General features: G+C 54.9%; 1 protein-coding gene across 2 annotated transcripts; it reads left to right on the top strand.

The window, feature by feature from the left end:
• The first annotated feature begins 5,008 nt into the window (after window positions 1-5,008).
• Window positions 5,009-20,796, top strand: LOC311524973 (glutamate dehydrogenase, mitochondrial-like). Of its 2 annotated transcripts, XM_084636646.1 has the most exons (12): window positions 5,011-5,777; window positions 7,251-7,331; window positions 8,315-8,370; window positions 8,919-8,982; window positions 9,718-9,812; window positions 10,103-10,282; window positions 14,971-15,108; window positions 15,370-15,507; window positions 16,481-16,561; window positions 18,014-18,229; window positions 19,344-19,406; window positions 20,421-20,796. In XM_084636646.1, the coding sequence occupies exons 1-12, from the start codon at window positions 5,261-5,263 to the stop codon at window positions 20,535-20,537; spliced, it is 1,746 nt and encodes a 581-aa protein (XP_084492772.1). In that variant the 5' UTR covers window positions 5,011-5,260; the 3' UTR covers window positions 20,538-20,796. The 2 variants fall into 2 exon arrangements, with proteins under 2 accessions (XP_084492773.1, XP_084492772.1); XM_084636647.1 differs by lacking the exon at window positions 10,103-10,282 and having other exon boundaries at window positions 5,009-5,777.
• Window positions 20,797-21,794: the final 998 nt, after the last annotated feature.

Below are 21,794 nucleotides of genomic sequence, written 5' to 3'. Positions count from 1 at the left end.
AGAACACAAAAACTAGGAATCAGTAGTCGACTTTTAAGATGGCAAATGTTAACTGTGGGGTGGCCTGGGTTCAGAATGAACTGTAAGCACTCAGGGGAAAGCTCAGGGTGCCACAGGGTACCGGAACAGCCTTGGAACCCTAGCACTTAAGGATCTGAAAACTGGTGAACTGGCTCCTGTCTGTATTGATGCAAATTACCTGACTGACAGGGAGAAGAAAGACTTGCTAATGGCTGTTAGCATAGAGAGCACACCCCCTCAGCCAGTGAATTCTGTTAAACAAAAGAAATCAGGGTTTGATCCTACAGAACAAGGAGGAAAAAGAGAACTTAATTTTGCAAAGGGAAGCCACAGGGTAACCCTAAAAGGCCCAAACCCCAGTGGTATAGAGCCAAAGGTGTGGCATGACAAAAATGATTGTAGATGGACACTTGCAATGGATTTGATGTTATTGCTCATGGTAGTTTTGGTAACTAATGTGTTGCTATTACCAAGAACTGTAGAAATGTCCAATGTGCCTAAATCTTTGGAAAAAACCCTTGAACATGTTAAATGGATCACATGAGAACACACTAAAAAGAAAAGGAGTACTTGTGGCACCTTAGAGACTAACCAATTTATCTGAGCATAAGCTTTCATGAGCTACAGCTCACTTCATCGGATGCATTCAGTGGAAAATACAGTGGGGAGATTTTATATACACAGAGAACATGAAACGATGGGTGTTACCATACACACTTAAGGAGAGTAATCAGGTAAGGTGAGCTATTACCAGCAGGAGAGTAGGGGTGGGGGGGAGTGGGAACCTTTTGTAGTGATAATTAAGGTGGGCCATTTCCAGCAGTTCACAAGAATGTGTGAGGAACAGTGGGGGTGGGGGTGGGGGGAAAGGAGGGAATAAACAGGTGGAAATAGTTTTACTTTGTGTAATGACACATCCACTCCCAGTCTCTATTCAAGCCTAAGTTAATTGTATCCAGTTTGCAAATTAATTCCAATTCAGCAGTCTCTCATTGGAGTCTGTGTTTGAAGTTTTTTTGTTGAAGAATTGCCACTTTTAGGTCTGTAATCGAGCGACCAAAGAGATTGAAGTGTTCTCCAACTGGTTTTTGAATGTTATAATTCTTGATGTCTGATTTGTGTCCATTCATTCTTTTACGTAGAGACTGTCTGGTTTGGCCAATGTACATGGCAGAAGGGCCACAAGTCCTCCTTTTCTTTTTGCGGATACAGACTAACACGGCTGCTACTCTGAAACCTGAGAACACACTGTATGTTAAAAGGCCTGGTTATACTGATGTTTCACAGTTAATGCCTGTAAACAGTATTGGAACTTTTCACAGGGGAAAAGACATTCCAAACCTAATGTGCTGTATGAAAAGGGAAACTGAGGCACACTACCATATCGCTTTCACCGCTAAATGCCAAGATTCCTGTACTATGGACAACATTAATATCTACAGTGACTTGATGTTAATTGGGTTCTAAACATTTGCCAGCATTTGTATAGCTAAAGTAGCAATTTTCTTGAGCTCTTGACATCACATGAGGCATACAGGAACCATGCTGCAAGAGCAGATCCAATCCAATATTGTTCTAACCAAGTTTTACCTGGAGTTTGTAAAGCGATTCAATCATGTTATTGAAGATGACTTTGATAAACCATTTCAGTTATATACCAATACTAGCTGTAGTAAGGCAGAACCCAGGTGGGGAGCTCTTGGGATGCAGTCAGTGATGTTTGTGTCATCCCTTCCTGCATCAGTTTTGTGTTGGGGGTGTGATGTTATTGACATGAACTGTGACCGTATAGATCATTGTTGCAACCAAGGTCCTATAGCTGCACCAAATCTTGTAAAAAGGAGGTCCAGTAAGGTGTCTATGGAAAGGTTATGATTTGCTGGTTGTGATGATGCTGTCTGTGTGTGTATCATTTTGTAGTTGAAGTTATGAATATTGGCTGTGTACTTGTATCTCAATGTGTTTGATTCTAGGCAGCCTCAGTGAAGCATTTGGTCAGCTTCTTGAGAAAGGACAATTCTCAAGTAAGAGCCCAATCAAGAAACACCCAGGGCCTGGCTACACTTGCAGATATAGAGCGCTGGGAGTTAAACCCACCATCGGAGAGCTCCGTAGGGAAAGCGCTGCAGTCTGTCCACACTGACAGCTGGCAGCGCACTGGCATGGCCACAGTTGGGACTTTGGGAGATGCCAACCCACATCTGAGCTTTCCTGGGAACATTCAAACTAACATGTAAACAATGGCGCCAGCCTGTAAAGCACTGAGTCAGGCATGGACATGTGACTTGCCCATGTGACTCCAAACACCATCTTGCTACTGTGATATCCCACAGTAAGAACAAAGGGGTGTCCTTTCACAGGGCAGAGAATATAAAAGGCCCTGGAAACCCCTCCATTTTGTTTCCAATCCTGCTTCTTACCTCTGGAAGAACTTTGCTACAAACTGAAGCTCTGAACAAAGGACTGAAGGACCCATCCCAGCTGTGGATGTTCTCCAGAGACTTGATTTGAACCTGCAGTTTATTCCATCACTGCTACAAGCCTGAACCAAGAACTTTGCCATCACTGTACATCATTGATTCCACTTAACCAATTCTAGCTCTCATCTATATTTCTTTCTTTTATGAATAAACCTTTTGATTTTAGATTCTAAAGGATTCGCAACAGCGTGATTTGTGGATAAGGTCTGACTTGTATATTGACCTGGGTCTGGGTCTTGGTCCTTTGGGATCGAGAGAACCTTTTTTCTTTCACTGGGGTATTGGTTTTCATAACCATTTGTCCTCATAATGAGTGGCACTGGTGATGATATTGGGAAACTGGAGTGTCTAAGGGAATTGCTTGTGTGACTTGTGGTTAGCCAGTGGGTGAGACTGAAGTCCTCCCTGTTTGGCTGGTCTGGTGTGCCTTAGAAGTGGAGAACCACCAGCCTGGGGCTGTAATTGCCCTCCTCTTAGCAATTTGTCCTGAATGGATACTCTCAGTTGTGTCCCATCAAGGGCAGCATCGTTACACTGCCCCAGCCCCATGAAAGTGAGTGAGGGTGGGGGAGAGCGAGCCACCAAGGGAGGGGGAATGTAGTGTGGATGGGGCCTTGGGGGAAGAGGCGGGGCCTTGGGGGAAGAGGCAGGGCTAGGGTGTTCGGTTTTGTGCAACTAGAAAGTTGGCAATCCTAGGGTGCCACAGGGGACAGTTCCATGACACCTCTGCTCAGAGCACATCAGGAGTAACACAAATCACACAAGATGGTAGAATGCCTAAGGAAGGGGAGGGAAAATAATACTGACAATTACTATGGAAGCACCATCACAGTTCCAAAGTTAAGCTTGTGATGAGTTTTGCACTTACAGCAGAGATCCAATCACTTCATTATGCATCTTATGAAGTGGGCTTTAGCCCATGAAAACTTAAGCTCAAATAATTTTGTTAGTCTCTAACGTGCCACAAGTCCTCCTCGTTCTTTCTACTGATACAGACTAACACAGCTACCACTCTGAAAGGAATAGAGTGTGTCCTCCCCAGAAATACAGCACTTATTTCTTCAGTATGGAATGTGAAACAGAAAAGGCACCATGAGCTAAGAGTGGAAAGAGCTTTTGCCAGCTTGTGTTACAAACCTAACCAGATTTAATACATATTTGTATTATATAAGGGGCACCCTGGAGTTTTTTGTTCTTATATTTGTTTACAAGATGCATGTAATTCTCCTCAAACCAATGTTTTCTAAAAAGCAACTAGAGCAACTCCATGCTTATCATGAAGAACCCTACAAAAACAAACGAGTATGCACATGACTGAGGAAAGCCAAGTTAGGGTAAGGAAGTATTTATTTTTCAGTCTTCAAAGAGTCTGAAGGTAAGAAATAAATATTTAAACATTATTTTAAAAACAACTTGATTATGTCCTTTTAATGACTTTGGTATTTAAGAATAAAAATTCCAACATGTCTTGGTCCTCTGTTATAAATATGCATTCTTTACCTTAGGGGGTTTGAGATCTATCAGGTAAATGCCTCATTAAGCTTGTTTTGTAAAACATGTTATTTACTTAAGAGCTAATTCCCAGAGGCAAATATTAAATATAAAATGATGCAGTTCTAGGGAATTAAAAATGTTTTTAAATTAACTTAGTTGGTGCCCGTGAACTCGGAGAAAGGTGCTAGGGTGACCGCTCTGGAGACTACCATGACTGCTTCTCCGTGTGCACGCGATCTGGCATGCCCCCGCCCAGGCCCCCGGCCCGGTGAAACAGCCGACTCTGGGAAGCCCTGTCCCTATGACTGATCACCAGGTTGAGGGGAGTTCAGTCCCCACAGGCCAGCGGAGGGAAAACAAGGGACGGCCAAACTCCCCCCGTGACCCCAGCTCCCAGGCAGCTGGAGCACTCTGCCGCGGGGAAACAGCGAGCGACTTTCCCCTTCACGCCCTGCTCGCTGGGCTGCAGAGGGACCGGGCGGCCCGGACCGGGCGGCAGAGCAGGACAGGGGAGCCTAAGGCCTATGGCGACGGTACCTCCCGGGGAGCAAACCCTGGGGCCGGTTTGGCGCTCATCCCAGGAACTGCCCTAGGGGCCAGTGGGCACAAACAAGGGGCCTCGCACGGGGGCACAAACAAGGGGCTTCGCACGGGGGCACAAACAAGGGGCCTCGCACGGGGGCACAAACAAGGGGCCTCGCACGGGGGCACAAACAAGGGGCTTCGCACGGGGGCACAAACAAGGGGCCTCGCACGGGGGCACAAACAAGGGGCCTCGCACGGGGCCCCAAGGGCCACGGCCGCCCAGCTGCCTCAGCCGGGGGCACGGCCCCTCCCTGGGGGGAGCCCCGGGGGGGGGAGGGCAGAGCCCACCCGGCTGGTGCAGCACAGAGCAAAGGCTGCTGGGAGCAACAGCCCGGGGGGGGGGGCGGAGCGGGAACAGCCCCCTAATGGCCCCTCCCCTTCACACCATGCCCCGCCCCTCTGCCCCATCGGGCGCAACGTGCTTGGGTCACAGCTGCTCTTCCCGCCTTGTCACCCATTGGCCGGACTCTCAGCCAATGTGAAGAGTGGGATGACGCCCGCCCACTTCCTTCTCAGCCATTCAGGAGCATCCATCTTCTTACGTCCAGCCCCGTCAGCCAATCAGGAGAGTCTCCTCTGCGCGGCTGCCCCGGCCCCCTCTCAGCCAATCAGGGTGTCCGCGTCTCGCCCGCCTGCCCCTGTCTCAGGAGCGGGCTCCCCAGCCAGCCCGAGCCGCGGCCATGCAGAGGGTGCTGCGGGCCGGGCCGCTGCACGGGGAGGCGCTGACGACGGCTGGGCGGAGCGGGCGGGCCGGGCTCAGGCTCCTAGCGGAGGCGGGCCGCCGTAAGGCCGCGTTACTATGGCAGCCAGTGAGCGGCGGCGGGGCTCCGCCAACCGGAAGTGACGCCGCGGAAGGCGGAAGTGGCGGGGAAGGCGGCCGCGCTCTCGGGCGGCGCAGGGGGAAGCACGTGGCGGCCGCGGCCCAGGCCGGCCTCGACGCGCCCGGGCTCCTGCCCATGGTGGAGACGTTCTGCACGCGGGCCATGCGCGTGGCCGAGGATGACCTGGTGCAGCAGCTCCGCAGCTCGCGGCCCGAGACCGAGAAGCGGCAGTGGGTGCACGGCATCCTGGAAACCATCCAGCGCTGCAGCCACGTCCTGGAGGTCTCCATCCCCGTGAAGCGGGACACCGGCCACTGGGAGGTGGTCGAGGGCTGGCGGGCCCAGCACAGCCAGCACCTCCTGCCCTGCAAAGGGGGTAAGGGGGCCGGGCCTGAGCCCAGCCCAGCCGGCACCTCCCCGCCCGGCAAAGGGGGCCGGCCCGAGCCGGCACCTCCCCGCCCGGCAAAGGGGGCCGGCCCCGAGCCGGCACCTCCCCGCCCGGCAAAGGGGGCCGGCCCCGAGCCGGCACCTCCCCGCCCGGCAAAGGGGGCCGGCCCCGAGCCGGCACCTCCCCGCCCGGCAAAGGGGGCCGGCCCCGAGCCGGCACCTCCCCGCCCGGCAAAGGGGGCCGGCCCCGAGCCGGCACCTCCCCGCCCGGCAAAGGGGGCCGGCCCCGAGCCGGCACCTCCCCGCCCGGCAAAGGGGGCCGGCCCCGAGCCGGCACCTCCCCGCCCGGCAAAGGGGGCCGGCCCCGAGCCGGCACCTCCCCGCCCGGCAAAGGGGGCCGGCCCCGAGGCGGCACCTCCCCGCCCGGCAAAGGGGGCCGGCCCCGAGGCGGCACCTCCCCGCCCGGCAAAGGGGGCCGGCCCCGAGGCGGCACCTCCCCGCCCGGCAAAGGGGGCCGGCCCCGAGGCGGCACCTCCCCGCCCGGCAAAGGGGGCCGGCCCCGAGGCGGCACCTCCCCGCCCGGCAAAGGGGGCCGGCCCCGAGGCGGCACCTCCCCGCCCGGCAAAGGGGGCCGGCCCCGAGGCGGCACCTCCCCGCCCGGCAAAGGGGGCCGGCCCCGAGGCGGCACCTCCCCGCCCGGCAAAGGGGGCCGGCCCCGAGGCGGCACCTCCCCGCCCGGCAAAGGGGGCCGGCCCCGAGGCGGCACCTCCCCGCCCGGCAAAGGGGGCCGGCCCCGAGGCGGCACCTCCCCGCCCGGCAAAGGGGGCCGGCCCCGAGGCGGCACCTCCCCGCCCGGCAAAGGGGGCCGGCCCCGAGGCGGCACCTCCCCGCCCGGCAAAGGGGGCCGGCCCCGAGGCGGCACCTCCCCGCCCGGCAAAGGGGGCCGGCCCCGAGCCGGCACCTCCCCGCCCGGCAAAGGGGGCCGGGCCCGAGCCGGCACCTCCCCGCCCGGCAAAGGGGGCCGGGCCCGAGCCCAGCACTTCCTCCCCTACCCAACCTCTCTCTCCATTAACACTCCCGTGGGATTGATGCTAAAGGTGCTGCAGCGTCGCTGATCGTTAACACTGCCAGGGCAGGGTGCCGGGTGCCCACATGACTTCTCCATGAGCCATTCAGACGCGAAGAGTGTTGGCGGGAAATGCTCCGCCACCTCCAGGTTGCTAAATGAAACCTGAGCAGCTGTATCTGGATGGTGTCTGGTGCCTGTGAAATAACCTTCCTTTCTCAGAGCAGCTGAGAGAAACAGGTAGAGCTGAGTGATGGGCGATTTGACCTTGTGACTAGGTGCTGCCATTGTAGAGAGGCCGGCCATGGCGGTGGGCCCTTTTTGACTCTCCTCTGTGCCACTGGCTTGCTGGATATGCAGGTCTCCTTCATTTGTTGTCTCTCTCCTTTTCCCCAGGGATTCGGTTTTGTGAGTCAATTAGCATTGATGATGTAAAAGCCCTGGCAGCCTTAATGACCTACAAATGTGCTGTGGTGGGTAAGTCAATGAGAGTTGGGAAGGCGCCCGGTGGGCTCTGTCAATGGCGTGGTGGTGCTCAGAATGCCATGCTCTCAAAGTGCTGCGTGTAACTGTGACAGGTGTGTGTTAGCCAAGATGTATTGTGCTATGTAAACTGTGTGGTGGTGGGGGCTCTGAAGTGCCTTAAAGGCCCATTGCTCTGAATTTGGGATGCTTGAGTGGTGGGATCAAGGAGTTCTGTTCTATCTTGAAAAATTGTGAGTGCTGGAGAGGGGGTTGTGACGCTCGGTAGGTTATCAGGGGCTGTTGCACGTCCACCACCCTTTGTTGGACTGGAGAACTAATGAATGAGCTTGCACTGTCCAAGGGAGTCTTGAGCAGTGTGAGACGGTATATTCTGGGGTGCAAGGCTGGGAGCGGGTGTGATTGGCTCATGCTTCTCTCTGCATAATTCATGAGTGGCTTAAGAGAGCCTTCATGCAATTTACCTGGGTGTGGGGCTCCACATGCTGATGGCTGCGTGATCACAGTGCCTGGAGGGGTTGGCTACTTGCCACTGGCATAGCATTGTGAGAGACAGCCCAGGCTGGAGAGTGAAGGGGGGGCACAGCAGTTCCACAGTTCCAGGTTGTATCCCAGAGGTCCTGTCACAGCGGTTTCACTCATGAAATACATCTTGTATCTCCTGGTTGTCATGGATTCAGTTCTTGCTGGTGATGTTTGTGACAGGTACAGGTTCACTAGCCATTCTTTGTTTAGGACCTGGGCCTTACAGATGTTATGGAGGCAGTGACAGGTTAGTGTGGGAGGGGGGTCTGGTCCTGTACTCTAGTTACCAACCGTACTTCCTTTGCGTTGTTAGCTCCCCTTCTGGATCGATGCCCCAGCAGACTTTAAGAATTGGTGTAGTCACTCGCACAGCCCCTCTTCATAACAAAACAGTGAGTTAGGGCAGGACATCTGTATGCCTGTCACTGATCTGGCTGCCTGATGTCTTTCAGATGTTCCCTTTGGTGGTGCCATGGCTGGCGTGAAGATTGATCCAAAGAAGTATTCAGTAAGTTGGCCTTGTTTCCTTTTTATTGTTCATGCTCCATTTGCACAGGATTCCTGCAGCCATTCCTCAGTGTCCATGTCCTAGTGATGCACTCTGACAAGCAAGAAAGAGGTATTGGTGGTGAGCAGCTCTCTCCAGTGGCTGTGAAAAGCAGCTCTGGGGGAGAAAGAGCTGATGAGCTTTGATTTATGATTCAGTATATTCAGCCAGGCAGGTGACAGGAGACACGCGGCTGGGGCTGTACCAGCAGGTGTGTTGGGGCAAGTTGTGTGAGTTTGAGTTGGGCTGGAGGGCTGGGCGTTCCTTGAGCTGTGAGCAGAGGGGACCAAGCATGCAGTAATTGCTCACTTCAGTTTAACGGCGCCCCAGTTCTGTACGGCGCCAGTTGCATGAACTCCTGCAGCGCCTCAGCCATGCTTGAAGCTTTGTGGACATCAGAACACATTGCCTCTGTCAAGGCATATGGCACCTGCTGGGTGCCATCCCTCAGGTGTTTGCTTTGCTTTTGGGGCCCTCAGTAATGGCTGAATTTTGATGTTCTTGCACAGGAAGGTGAGCTGGAGAAAATAACAAGGCAGTTTACGATTGAAATGGCCAAGAAGGGATTTATAGGTGAGGGTGGCTCCTTCCCACATTTTCCTCCAGGGCTGTATGAAAAATGACTGCTTTGCAGGTAGGCAAAGGAACCAGCAGAGAACCAAGTGGCTAGGCAACAGGTGTGCTGGGGCCACTGCTGGTCACGTTGACCGATATTGTCTTATTGTTCCCTTGTCTGTCTGGATCCACTTGTTTTCACCTGGCTTACACTTAGACTGCAGAACGTCTGGGATAAGGCCCGTCTTTTTGTTCTGTGTTTGTAAAGCACCTCGCACTGGGGGTCCTGGTCCCTGGCTGGGCTCCTAGGCGCTATGGTAATACAAATAACACGATACCAGACCACTGATTGTGACCTTTGCATTCCATCGAGATTCCTCTGGCCTAGACAGCCAGGGGTGTGTATATGGAATCTGAAGCTTTGTAGTTCCTTCTCCCTCAGCATGTGACATGGATCAAGGGAGAGTCGTCACACAGCAAAGACTCTTGGAGTCACCATGGGTGTGTGAGGGTTGGGAAGAGTCCTGTCAAAGCCCAGGGGCAGTGAAGCTGTGTAAGGCTGTGACCGGAGTGGATAGGAAATGCCACGTTGCAGATGGAAGATCATTAGCTGTATCTAAAGGCAACAGTGGGTTGTGTTGGGCTGGCCTTATAATCCCAGGGCCCTTCAGAAGTGCAGGTACTGTGATTTGTTTGAACCAAGAGACCGAACTGAGAAGGAACCAGAATTGACAGATCTGTTATTCCTGGCAGGGCCTGGAACTGATGTTGCTGCTCCTGACATAAATACAGGGGAAAGGGAGATGTCCTGGATTGCTGACACCTACTCCCACACTCTCGGGTACAAGGTAATGTTGGCTTATCATATAGCCAGCTGAGATACTGCTGTTTTCAGGGAGGTGGTACATTCCCATGGCTTGTCGGGTGACCTCCCGCTGAGGTTGGGCTCGGTGTATTGGGATGGTGCAGACTAGCTGGGTTTAGTGCTAAAATAGGGTTGACAGTAAAGTTGCTTTATCTTTGACTGGGCTGGGCACCCGTGGGTCAAGGAAAGTCTGAACTCTAATGGGCCTTGTTTTCTCTGGACCAGTCGAGTGAGACGAGGTCTTGACCTTTGTTCTTCTGTTTGGAATTGTAGGATATCAATGCCCATGCCTGTGTGACAGGGAAGCCTATTAGTCAGGGAGGAATCCATGGGAGAGTCCCTGCCACAGGCCGTGGTCTGTTGCGCGGGGTTGAGAACTACATCAACAATGCTCTCTATATGAACCTCATTGGCCTAAGCCCCGGTTTCCCTGGCAAGACCTTTGTGTTGCAGGTAAGCACTGGGCAGAGCCATAACATTGTAAACGAGGCTTGTTTTCTTGTGGTCTTCATTGTCGCCATCACTCCATTCCCAGCGGAAATCAGCTGCTGTGCATCCTCCTTCCACGCAGACAGATGGATGTCGATGAATGAGCCTTTGGCTTTCAGGTTCAGCTACAGCAGTGCTGCCTGACATTTATCTCCCAACCCTCTTGTCTGCCGTTGAGAACACAAACCGTCTCCAGATGGGAAGACAGTTGGCCTCAACAGCTGACACCCTGCGGCTCTGTGAATTGTGCTGTGGGTTGGTGCAGCGTCCTGTGTTAGCCTCTCCCTCCACCCGTGCCGTGGAACATCCCAGTGCAGCTTGCTACGCATCTAATACCTTGGAAACAAAATATGTCGCAGTAGCTGGTTGCATGTTGATTACACGCTAAGGCCAGATGTTCAGTGCCTGCAGCTCTGCCACGCCCAGGGTCACACGTCGGGTACATGCAGAAATAAGCAAGACCCCATGTTCGGAACCAGAGTCTGCTGCAGGAACCCCTGCATTTTGTGAAAAGCAATACACCAGTGTTAACTTATTAGTAATAATTAATACATAATTAATCCCTGGCATTTTCTGTAATGCTCTTCAGTAAATCTCAAATGGCTTTCTGTTTTATTTTAATATGTTCTACCACCATGCAGCACCTCTCATGCCCACGCGCCCCAGCTCTCTTAAACATGCAGTGATGGCTCATGGATGTAAAATGCAGCAGAGAATCTCCTTCTGTCTGTAGGAACTAGGGAAGCAGTGGGACTTGTAGCTAGCTTCAGCGGGTCAGCTCCCTGGCAGCAGGCTGGATGCTAGCTCTAGCCTCCTGACCCCCGTGCTTGGATTTGTGGAATAGTGCAGAGAGCACATGATGTAATCCTGCATCCCCTCTTGAGGAAATCTGCAGTGAAAGATACAGCTACAGCAGGTCCCAGCAGGGCAGGGAGATGGTGAACAAAATACCAGGTGCCCAGCCAGAGCAAAATGGTGAATTTTGCATCTTGGGAATCTTCCATATTATGGAACTATGGAGTCCACAGGTCCCAGTTCCAAATTAATGGGGTGGTTAGCACTTCTTAGAGCTGTTGTTTCAGGCTCTCTGCAGACTCAGGCAGGCAGTGGTTGCAGACTGTAGGAACTCGGACTGCATGGTTTGCACTCGGCTCATGTTTTCAAGGCTATCTCTGCAACCACAAGAGCTAGAAACGTCTTTTCTTTTTTTTTAAAGAAGCTGAGATTCTGGAGCATGATTCTGTGGCCTGGGGAGAATTCCATGGAACCCAGGAGTTCACAGGGCTTTGCATGTAAGCCAGGGTCCGCTTCTCAGAGGGGAAAGTACCCACAAGTGCAGTTGAAGTCAGTGGGCACTTTGGGTGCTGAGAACCTTGGAAAATCAAAGGTGTTATGCACAAACATGTTATGTAACTCTGTGCCTCCACCCTGGTGGGTCTGTCTCCAAAGCCCCACTGCCTAACATGGGCCGCTGTAGGACTGGTGTCCTTAAGTGTCTTTGTGCTGGGTGAGAAGTGAGGGAAGCCTGATTTAGCCAGATGTGTCTGTGTGCAGTCAACCTGGAAGCTTGCCTTCTCTGGCTGCTCTGCATCTCTCTCCACCTTCCCTCCTGTCTCTGCCCCGCAGATCCCAGTGGAGGGCCTGCCTCGTAACCATAGTGAAATGCTTCCCTCTTGTGTGTCTCAGATAACTCTGCCCTCTTCTCATGGTGCTGCCGACTCACTCTTTGGCAAATGCTGCTACACTCCGACTCTGCTGATCCAGCTCAGTGGTTCATTTTTTCCAAACGTTGCCTGCAGAATCAGCCCGGCTTTCTGTCTTGCTGGATGTCATAGCATTTATCCTGCCAGATGGCAATGGAGCACTTACAGCTCCTGAGCTTTGGGTTCATCAAAGTGGCCTGGAGCGTCTAGTGCTAATGTGCTGACTGCCTCTGGCAGCATTACTCACGCTCACAGTCCCTCGTCACCCAGTTCTCTGACAAAAACCTTTCCAGGATGATGAAGAACCTGTGGCCTGGGAGCCGAGTCTCCCTAGCCAAAGCTCAGGAAAATAGCATCTCTGGACTCTGGTGTAGGAAGTTCACTCTGGTCCTGTGATATTTGTGTCCCATGGTTGTGTTCCTTCTGAACCTATTTACACAGGCACCAAGTTGTTAAAAGGCTCTCCTTGTGTCTGGCCATATTCAGGTATAAGAGACAAGTGGGGAAGGTGATGTCTTTTATTGGACCAAGTTCTGTTGGGGAAAGAGACAAGCTTTCAAGCTACACAGAGCCCTTCTGCGGGTCTGGGAAAGGTGCTCTGAGCATCACAGCTAAAGACAAGGTGGAACAAATTTGCTTTGCATAGGTAGGTAACACACATTTCAAGGGACCGTTTAAGTTGAAGTGGCCTGTTAACATCTCTCCAGGCATAGCGGAGAAAGAAGGGGTGGGGGGTGAGTGGGTTACAGATGGTTGTAATAAGCCATAAATGCTATGTGTGTTCGGTCCATGAGTTTGTGTCTAGCAGAGCTACGAACTGAAGTTCCGAGGCTCATCTTTGGAAAGCATTGTGCAGGTTTCCTTTGAGAATGCAGGTGCCCCTGGAGCGTTTCTAGTGTGAGCATAGTCCGTGTGTCTGTCGGAGCCTGCCGTGCCCTGTACACCCAAATGTATGGACCAGTGGAAACAATGTTATCAGACTTCCCGGCCTTTCTCTGCTCCCCACATTGTGGTACCTAGGAGAGCCTGCCAGCAATATCCCACACAAGCTGCGTAGCAAGGCTGGGGATTGACCCTCCGGTCACTGATGCCCATTGCTCTCAGACTGTGCAGGAAGGCTGGGGTCCTGAAAACATAACGTGCTAAAATTCCTGTTCCCATATCCAATATTGAATTGGAGAGGTCTTCTGCGTGTTTGTAAAACAGTCCCTTCACTTACCGGCACTCCCCCTGCTTTACATGGTCCATTTTAGGCAAGTTGCTATTTTACTAATACCCACAAATGCAAACGCACTGTAGCCTCTGTGCAGCAGTAAAACTGGCATGGTATGTCCTGCCAGATCTAGCATCTACACTGCCTAGCAGGGATTGTTCTGGTGGAGCTGCTGAAGACTGGTTGGAATACATTTGTCATGTTTTAATCAACAACTGAGGAAGGTGTGGCTCACCTGCATTGTACTTAGCGCCCTGCTGTTTCTGGGCTGGAATTTGGTGGGTGATGAATCTGAAAAGACATGGTTGATCATTAGCCTGGTTGGCACATGTTGTCCAGGCATTCTAAGCCTGGTCTCTTTCACATTCAGCTGACCGTTGTGAGTGGTGCACTGTGTCCATTTACATTCAGGGCTCGGGTCTGTCTAGCTGTGTGACAAGCACACACCTGTTTCTTCAGCATCTGAAATGAAGGGCTTCGTGCAGGGTGACCACCTGTATGGGAGTGATGCTTGACTGGGAAAGGGCTGCTGCTGGGCATTGGTTTTTCTTTTCTGATTACCCATTACGAATGGAGCTCCCTTTCTGTGGGACGTGAAGCTCGTTGCCTCCCAGCTGCTTCTTCATTCCAAGAGAAATATGCCGTGACCTGTGAGAGTCCGTGCCTCAGGCCACAGAACTCTGCCAGCCAAGCTGAGATGGTACAAGGAAGTGATGGCTCCAGGAGTCACCTCTATTGAATTAACTATTCTGAGCAATCTCCAAAGGGATTGTGAACACTTTCTAATTAACTTACTGGGCTAATGAAGCAGAGAGGAGAGGCCCTTGGCTGCTTCATCTTTATAGTTTTTCTGTGGAAGTTGTTTTTGCTAAATAAGAAATTGGTTTTCAGCTTTGCTTTAAGAATCTGACCCTGGCCAGCAGCTGAGCTAGGATCCAGGTGGGGCAAAGACACCTGCCTTAAGGGGAAGAACATAAGAACGGCCACACTGGGTCAGACCAAAGGTCCATCTAGCCCAGTATCCTGTCTGCTGTCAGTGACTATTTCAGGTGCCCTAGAGGGAATGAACAGAACAGGGAATCATCAAGTGATCCATCTCCTGTCGCCCATTCCCAGCTTCTGGCAAACAGAGCTGGAGACAGCATCTTTGTGCATCCTTGCTAATAGCCAAGAACCCCACTATTATGAGTTCTCCCTTACCTGCAATAATTCTTCCTCCTTCTGGTTTCTTGGAAGTTAATTGAACCAGCATAGGAGGATAAAAGGTCTGTCTAACATTCAGCTAATGTCTAGCCTGCCTTGACCATCCAGGGGGAAAGCCCATTGCAGGAGCTGGTCTTGTTTTTTTTTCTGGGTCCATTTTCTCGTAAAACAGAACACTATAGCTTCCTGCTCAGAAGCAGTTAACCTGTCATGACTGCACACTGTGGAAGTGATTGTGAATGCCGAGGCTGCTGCGTGACCGGTCCTTTTGTCCACAGCGGGCCACTTACAGTGCCAGAACTTGCTGAGTAGCCAGCAGCCCTCCAAAGACTGAATCTCATTACTGGCTCTTAGCCCACATGTTCCTGAGTGCCTTGCCCCTGGATACTATGAGATGGCTGTTAGGCATTTTCAAAGCCAGTAGTGCCCAGCCCCAAACACCTTAAAGGGCCCCAGTGTGGAACTCCTGGTTCGTTTTTTCATGTGTGTTTGGATTCCCCCACTTAGCGGCTCTCTGACCTCTCTTCTTGTAGGGCTTTGGCAACACGGGCCTGCACACCATGAGGTACCTGCACCGCTACGGAGCATGCTGTGTGTGTGTCGGGGAGGTGGATGGCGCTATTTACAATTCCAGCGGGATCCATCCCAAGGAACTAGAAGACTATAAGAAGGTAGGTTCAATCCAGACCCACAAAAATGTGGTCTTAATGGGGGGTGGTGTGTGAGTGTCCAGCCCAGCTCCAGATGCAGAAGAAATGTGGGGAGTGGACAGCTCCTCTCTTCTCTTCTCCTGTAGATTATGGCTCAGGTGTCTACAAACGCCAGCAGAAGCCAGCCATGGACGGGTGCTGTGGTGCAGCTGTGGGCCACTTACAGAAGGGGCTCTGCAAAGCAGCTGGCTGGGCACTGCTGAATTGGCCTTGTCATTCCAGGAACATGGCACCATAGTTGGCTTTCCCAAAGCAGAGCCTTATGATGGCAGCGTCCTCGAAGTACCTTGTGACATCCTCATCCCAGCTGCTATCGAGAAGCAGCTCACGAAAGATAACGCGCATCGGGTCCAAGCCAAGGTACGCAGTACAAAGAATGCTCCCCTTCCCCATCCAAGAGCGCCTGAAGCAACGGGAGCTGTCCCAGGTACCGGGGAGCAGAATTTGGCTCTCTGTATATAAATGACCCAGTGTAGACTGACTGTCAACATACAGCGTGCAGCTCCTTGTGCTCTGAGCCGGCCCTTCCCCTCTGCAATTGTTCAGAGGGAATATAGATAGACGGGTTCATTTGAAGACAGATAAGCATCCCCATGGTGCTGGAGCATGAGGCAGAGGTGATGAGTCGCTCTTACGGTGTCCAGGCACCAGTTGCCACGGTCAACGTTCCTTATGGAAACCTGAGTGGTATCAAGCGTGTGTGGTGAGTCAACACCTCACGTCTCACTGTGCGGGGAGGGAGCGGGGAATTGCTAGAGCAGCCTCTTGTGCGCCTCTCAGCAAGCTAACCCTCAGCCCCAGTGCAGCCATTTGGGCCATGCCAGAGGGCAAGAAAAGGGTCAGGAAACCACTGGTGGGGAGAGACATTTCAGAGGAGGAAGGAGATCGGTATCCCCTGCACATGGGGATCTTGTCACTCTCCACTAGGCAACAAACAAATGCAGTACCTCGGAGTAGCCAGAGCATGGGCCTGCTGGCCAGGTGCAGCCCATGGAGACGACAGGTCCCAGCAGGCATGATCTCCGCCACGTGGCTCACGGTGGAGCAGGACATGCTGGAACTTGCAGTCGCTCCAGGCCCGAACTCTGCCGTCGTCTGTACTTTACACAAACTCTGGGCAGCCCTGGGTTCTGGTGAGTTACCAATCTGGCCTTCAGCTGGCGCAGGCTGAGCAGCTGCCCACTGGTACTCAGCACCCTGGGAAAGGGCTGCTGGAAATAACCCTTGTTGAGAGTAGGGAACAAGGCTGCGGCGAGTCTCCCATCGTGACCGCAGCCCTGTGTCCACCTCCTCTGGGCACTGGCTGCCTCGTGCCTTTGTTTGTGCTTCACAGATTATCGCCGAAGCTGCCAACGGCCCCACGACACCAGCGGCCCATGAGATCTTCTTGCAGAGAAATATCCTCGTCATCCCGGTACGGCCGGGGACTGTGGTCCTGCGAGTCAGCCCAGGGCGCGGGGTAAACAGGCGGGAGAACTTTCCTTTGCTCTCCCTGGCCCCATGGTGGTTCCTGCTCAGCCCTGATGCTCTAGCAAGGCATGGTTGAGCAGACTTCCCCTCCCGTGAAGGTTCTTTCCCAGCTTGGCTTGGCCAGGGCCAGGGCAGTTGCTGAGAGCTGTCAGATGGACATGATGCTGTAGGGCCAAATCCAGCCATGGCGCACAAGCGGGACTTGGTGGGAGGGTGGGCAGCATATGCTGATTCGGCAGGTGCTGCGCATGCGGAAGAGTGGCCTGCGCCGTGACGTTGTTTCGGGCTTCTGTCAGGGCTCGCTCTGGCCTAGGAGCGAGAGCCTTGCTCAGTTACGCCGCCCCGTTGTGCTACTCCCCGGATTCCCTCGCAGCGCCCAGCTCCGCTCTCTGTGCCACGGGGGCCAGGGGAACTGCCCGGTAATGGAGGCAGGGCTGAGCCCACAGGGTCAAACTTGGTTCTGACTTCCACTGGTGTAAATCTGCAGCAGCTCCGCTGGTTGCTGCGAGGTTCCTCAGTATCGATGATGGTGCTGCCCACACGAGCACCTGGTTGTGAGTGGCAGTAGCTCTCCCTTGTACCCAGCTGCATGCCAGGGAGGGGCCAGGTTTTCTGCTTTGCCTTGTGCCCCGTTTCCCAGGCTGATCTCAAGTCCATTTCAGGGCTCACTGAGTTTGCCCCAGGTTTGCCCAGGGCAGTGTGACCTGCTCCCTCAAGTTTGGGCCATGAAATCCAGCTTTGTTCCCTGCACTCGGCACACATGGGGGGACTGCAGGGTCTCTCCCATGGTTGTGGCTCTATGAGAACAGGGGGGCCCTCGTCCAGGGCTTGTTTCTGCTCTGGGGGCTGGCTGCCTGGGGACAAGCTGACAGGAGTCTGCACTTCATCAGCTTCAGAACACCCGTGCAGCCAGCGTGGTGGCGACCCTTCGGTGGCAGTGGTCTGGGAGTCCCCAGGGGCTGAGTCCGTGTGGGGGCGCGTAGGGAGCAGAACAAAAGCGGGCCAGGAATGTGCCCAGGCTGCCCGGCTCTGCCCAGCTCTGTGTGAACAAACCAGATGCTCTGGATCTCTCCTCCTCCCTGGGCCTGCCTTGCAGCGTCACCGCCCCCTCCTACCTGCTGCTGGAAGCAGCCCCTGGTGCAGGTGCAGCGATTCTGGCAGGAGCCGGGTCAGCAGTCGGAAGGGGACCTAAAGCGAGGTGCTGCCCGCACGCGGTTCCCCATGCGACTCCAGTTCCTCTCCCATGAGACGGGTGGCAGGAGGAGGGAGGGACCTGCCTGCAGCCGCTGCCCTAGGATGGCTCTGGAGCGGATGTATCGGGACTCTGCTCTGTGTGTTGAGGGGCCTCCCCGCAGCCACGGGAGGGTCTATTCCATCACGGCCTCTCCCCTCGCAGGACCTGTATGTGAACGCGGGCGGCGTGACGGTTTCCTTCTTCGAGTGGCTGAAGAACCTGAACCACGTGAGCTATGGCCGCCTGACCTTCAAGTACGAGTGGGACTCCAACTACCACCTGCTGATGTCTGTCCAGCAGAGCCTGGAGCGGACCCTTGGGAAGGGCAGCGGCGAGATCCCCATCATCCCCTCTCCGGAGTTCCAGGCCAGGGTGGCAGTAAGTCGAGGCTTTGTCTGCTCTGCATGCTGCTCTGGTGCTGGCAAAAGGGCAGCCTCACTCCAGAGCTGTGGGCCAGATCCAGGCTGGTGCTGGTGCAGGGACAGAGACCTCCCTTATTGGGGTGCAGTGGGTGCTGACATGGGACAGGCCAGGACAGCTCTGAGGGCTGCCCAAGGTGTGCCCCTGCTGCAAGGGCCCGTGGGTCTTCGCAAGGGTGCAGAATTCCCTGGCTGCAGCCCTGACCCCAACTCCCCACAGAACACTGCAGCGCCCGGGGCTGCTGTGCGGGAGGCACAGAGTAGGCTTGGGGTTCCCGGGAGGACCTTATGCCAGCTCTGCAGCCCCTTTGCCCCAGTGTCACTGGTGTGGAAGGGCCCCAAGGAAAGGATGAATCGGCCCTGGGACTAGACTGTCCTGACTCCCTGAACCCTTTAAGGACAAATGGCCAGAAGGGTGAGGGATAAAAGGCAGGGCTCAGGCCGGGAAGCGCAGCCTGCAGGCCCCAGCCGGCTGAGCTTCATGGCAAAGATGGGGCTGTCGCAAGGGAGATGCTGGCCCCCTGGGCTGTAGGCAGCCCCCGCTTTGGCTACCTGGAACTCCTGTAGCCAGGGGTGTGTTGGAAACCCAGTGGTGCGGGCTTGGAGCTGGGCTCTGTACTAGTACGAGGCTGACGCCGAGGCCGTAGGGACCAGTCCTTGGAAAGGGGGGGCTGGTGCTCAAGTGGATGGGGACGAGTCGGTGTTAGAGCAACGAGAGCCCTGCAGAACTCCCAGGGTCTGGGCTTGGTTCAGGTTCAGGCTGGGGTTAGCGAGGGATGGAGCACAAGTTACAGTGATCTGAGACCTGGGCCAACCAGGTTCATGCTGGTGTAAATTGGGCGCAACCCACTGAGCCAGGGAGTGTCCCCGGAGAAGCGCCGCAGCAGCCTGCCCAGGACGACCCGGCCCACAGGGTTCACCTCATGGCCACCCAGCCTGCGCTGGTAGCCCTTCCGTGGAGCGGGCTGCCTCTCGCCCCGAGGAGGAGAGCTGAGAAGGCTGTGTCCGGCTATGCAAGGGGGGTGATGCTCAGCTCATCCCTGTCCAGGGATTCATTTGTTTTCCCCTTGCAGGGGGCCTCCGAGAAGGATATCGTGCACTCGGGTCTGGCCTACACTATGGACCGCTCGGCCCAGGTATGTGCCTCTGAGCATCAGCTATGGTGACACCTGGGGGGAACGGGTCCCTCTTCCTGACTGCCCTGGGGTCCGAGTCCTAGCCCTCTCGTTGTGCGGGTTCCGTCTAGTATTCATACGGGGCCTGCACACCTCGGCGCGCCCAGGAGCTGCTCCGAGCCGGGGCCCCGGGGATCAGTGCCAGGGCAGCAGTTTATTCCGTTCCCTTTCTTGTGGCCCCCCCCCCCCCCCGGGTTGTAGCCGAGTAAAGAGCTTCCCTTGGCCATGCCTCTGCACTGTTATCGGTGCAGGGCGTGAGGCCTGGGAGCTCCCAGCTGGCAGCGCAAGTGCCTCTGACCAGTTGTGATCTCAGGGCTGCTCTAACCACAGTCTTGGGGCCTGGGAGTGGCCTGGGGCTCCGGCAAGCCCCTGGGTGCTGAGTGAGGCCCCGCTGGTGTCCAGCCCCTCCCAGGCCTCACCCACGCGTGTTCTCGCTGCTGTGCCTGGATGGGGAGCAGCTGGCTGAGCAAGATGCAGCCTCACCCTGAAGTGCCTGACGGCCTGCCACTGCCGTTGTCGAGGGCTGGAAGCCGACGGAACGTCTGTGGGTAGAACTGGGTGCCGCCCAGACTGAAGGCCGAGGGGAGGTTCCCGCTGGAGATGCGCTGCCGTGGGGGGTGCCTTGTATAACCTGCCAAGGACGTGGCCCATACACAGGCCCTGGGTCCCAGTTACCAGGTGCATTAGCAGCGCTAGGATCGTTCCGTCCGAACTGCTGAGTGCAGGCTTCTCCTGCGACTGGGAGAGCCCTGCTTGGCCAGCCCGGAAAACCCCATTTTCCCAGGCACGGCCTCTCCACTGCCACTGAAACCCTGGGTCTGACCTGCCCCGGCTCACTGCTGGAGCTGCAGAAGGGATGGTCCTGGGCCCAGGCTTGCTGGCAGCTGCTGGATTTCACCGCGCCAGCCCTCCCGGTTCTCAGCCACCTGGTGTCCAGCTCAGCCCTTGTGCCTCTGCGTATTGTTTGTTTTCTAGCAAATCATGAACATGGCCACGAGGTACAACCTGGGCTTGGACCAGAGAACCGCTGCCTACCTGTGCGCCATCGAGAAGGTGTTCAGGGTGTACAATGAAGCTGGGTTCGCATACTGACGTGAGCTGTCCCCTGGCCTTGGCTCTCCCTCCCCAGGCTAAGGGCACAGCTGCCGAAAAGCTCCCGGAAAGAGACTCTCGGGGGGGCGGGGGGAGAGAAGGAGAAGTGCTGGTGGCGGGGGTCAGGGCATGTTTGTCCCTGTGGCTCCAACCTCAGCCCTCCTGCGTTGCCGAGGGAGCCGCTGCCGAGGCTGCGTTGGGGTCGCCTAGTTCTGCGAGTGCCACCATGCATTGTCTCTCCATAAACCATTTACTGGGAGCACTTAGGCGGGTTTGTTTTGCCCGATGGCAAATATGAAAAAAACCAGATGTTGAAAATAGAAAACCTCAATACTGATGTAAACGAAGAGGAAGGTTCCAGCCCATGGGCTCAGCACCAGTATGTAGATAGACCGGACCCGCTGTCATCCTGCAGCCATAGGAGGAGGTCCTGGCTCTAGAGAATGAGTATCCCCCTAACATGCAGAGCTACCAGAGCACAAGGTTAAGGACCAGCAGTAACTCTGAGTTTAGAGCCACGCTTTATAGTGCCAACCCTGGACTCCTTAACAGTGCGTTGTCCGCCGTATGTGCCCGAGTGTTGTGATTCTAGACAGACCCAGCCACCGTATGGCCCAGTGTAACTTCAGCAGTTAAAGTACTCTTGGAAGTGCTGGCATAGCTCAGGGTTTGCTGTCTTTCCTCCCTCTTTCACTGCTCTTCTGGAGAGAGAACTTTTCACACAAGTTTCTTTTCACTTTTTCCCCAAATTTCCAATTTTTCCAGACTGGGCCTTAGAAAAACCCCTGTGTTTTTCTGGGACATTTCCATCTTTTCCCCTGGACCGCGCCTTCTCTAGTCTTGTCCCCCTGAGAGCAGGTGCCCCTTGGGTGGGAAAAGGGTCCATCTGATTTTGGTAACCCCTGGGTGCCAGAACTGCCTGGCCCCATGACTGCTGAGTGGGTGTGTTGGCTGGGGGGCTGCAGGGATCTGGTAAGGGCTCCGGGTGGCTCCTGCACATGGAACCAACGTGCAGAGTCTGGCTGCTGCCTGTGTCCACCCTTGGCTGCTGGCAGGGCTTTCCCCCGGGGCCCTGTCTGCGTTCCAGGGCAGAGGGAGCCCGTTCTTGCTCTGTGGCGGGAGCTGGGGCCCAGGGCGCTGCGGGGAGCTCTGCAGGCTGGCAGAAATGCTGCAGAGGGGATTGCAAGGCAGCAGCAAACCAGTTGTGAGGTGGGGCTGTGGGCTGGTGCCCCTTCCCTTCTGTGCTGGGGAAGGTGA

This window comes from Lepidochelys olivacea, assembly GCF_965140295.1.
Source record: "Lepidochelys olivacea isolate rLepOli2 genome assembly, chromosome: 8".
In the NCBI taxonomy this organism is placed as follows: domain Eukaryota; kingdom Metazoa; phylum Chordata; order Testudines; family Cheloniidae; genus Lepidochelys; species Lepidochelys olivacea.
The sequence above is the reverse complement of the archived record's forward strand: the minus strand, read 5'-3'. Positions and strand labels throughout refer to the sequence as shown.

What these genes read in the sequence shown, in the direction of transcription:
- LOC311524973 (XM_084636646.1), top strand. Translation starts at nt 5,261, where the DNA reads ATGCAGAGGGTGCTGCGGGCCGGGCCGCTGCACGGGGAGGCGCTGACG. An exon ending in TTGATCCAAAGAAGTATTCA is followed by an intron (nt 8,371 to 8,918) that starts GTAAGTTGGCCT and finishes GTTCTTGCACAG; the next exon opens with GAAGGTGAGCTGGAGAAAAT. An exon ending in GCAAGACCTTTGTGTTGCAG is followed by an intron (nt 10,283 to 14,970) that starts GTAAGCACTGGG and finishes CTCTTCTTGTAG; the next exon opens with GGCTTTGGCAACACGGGCCT.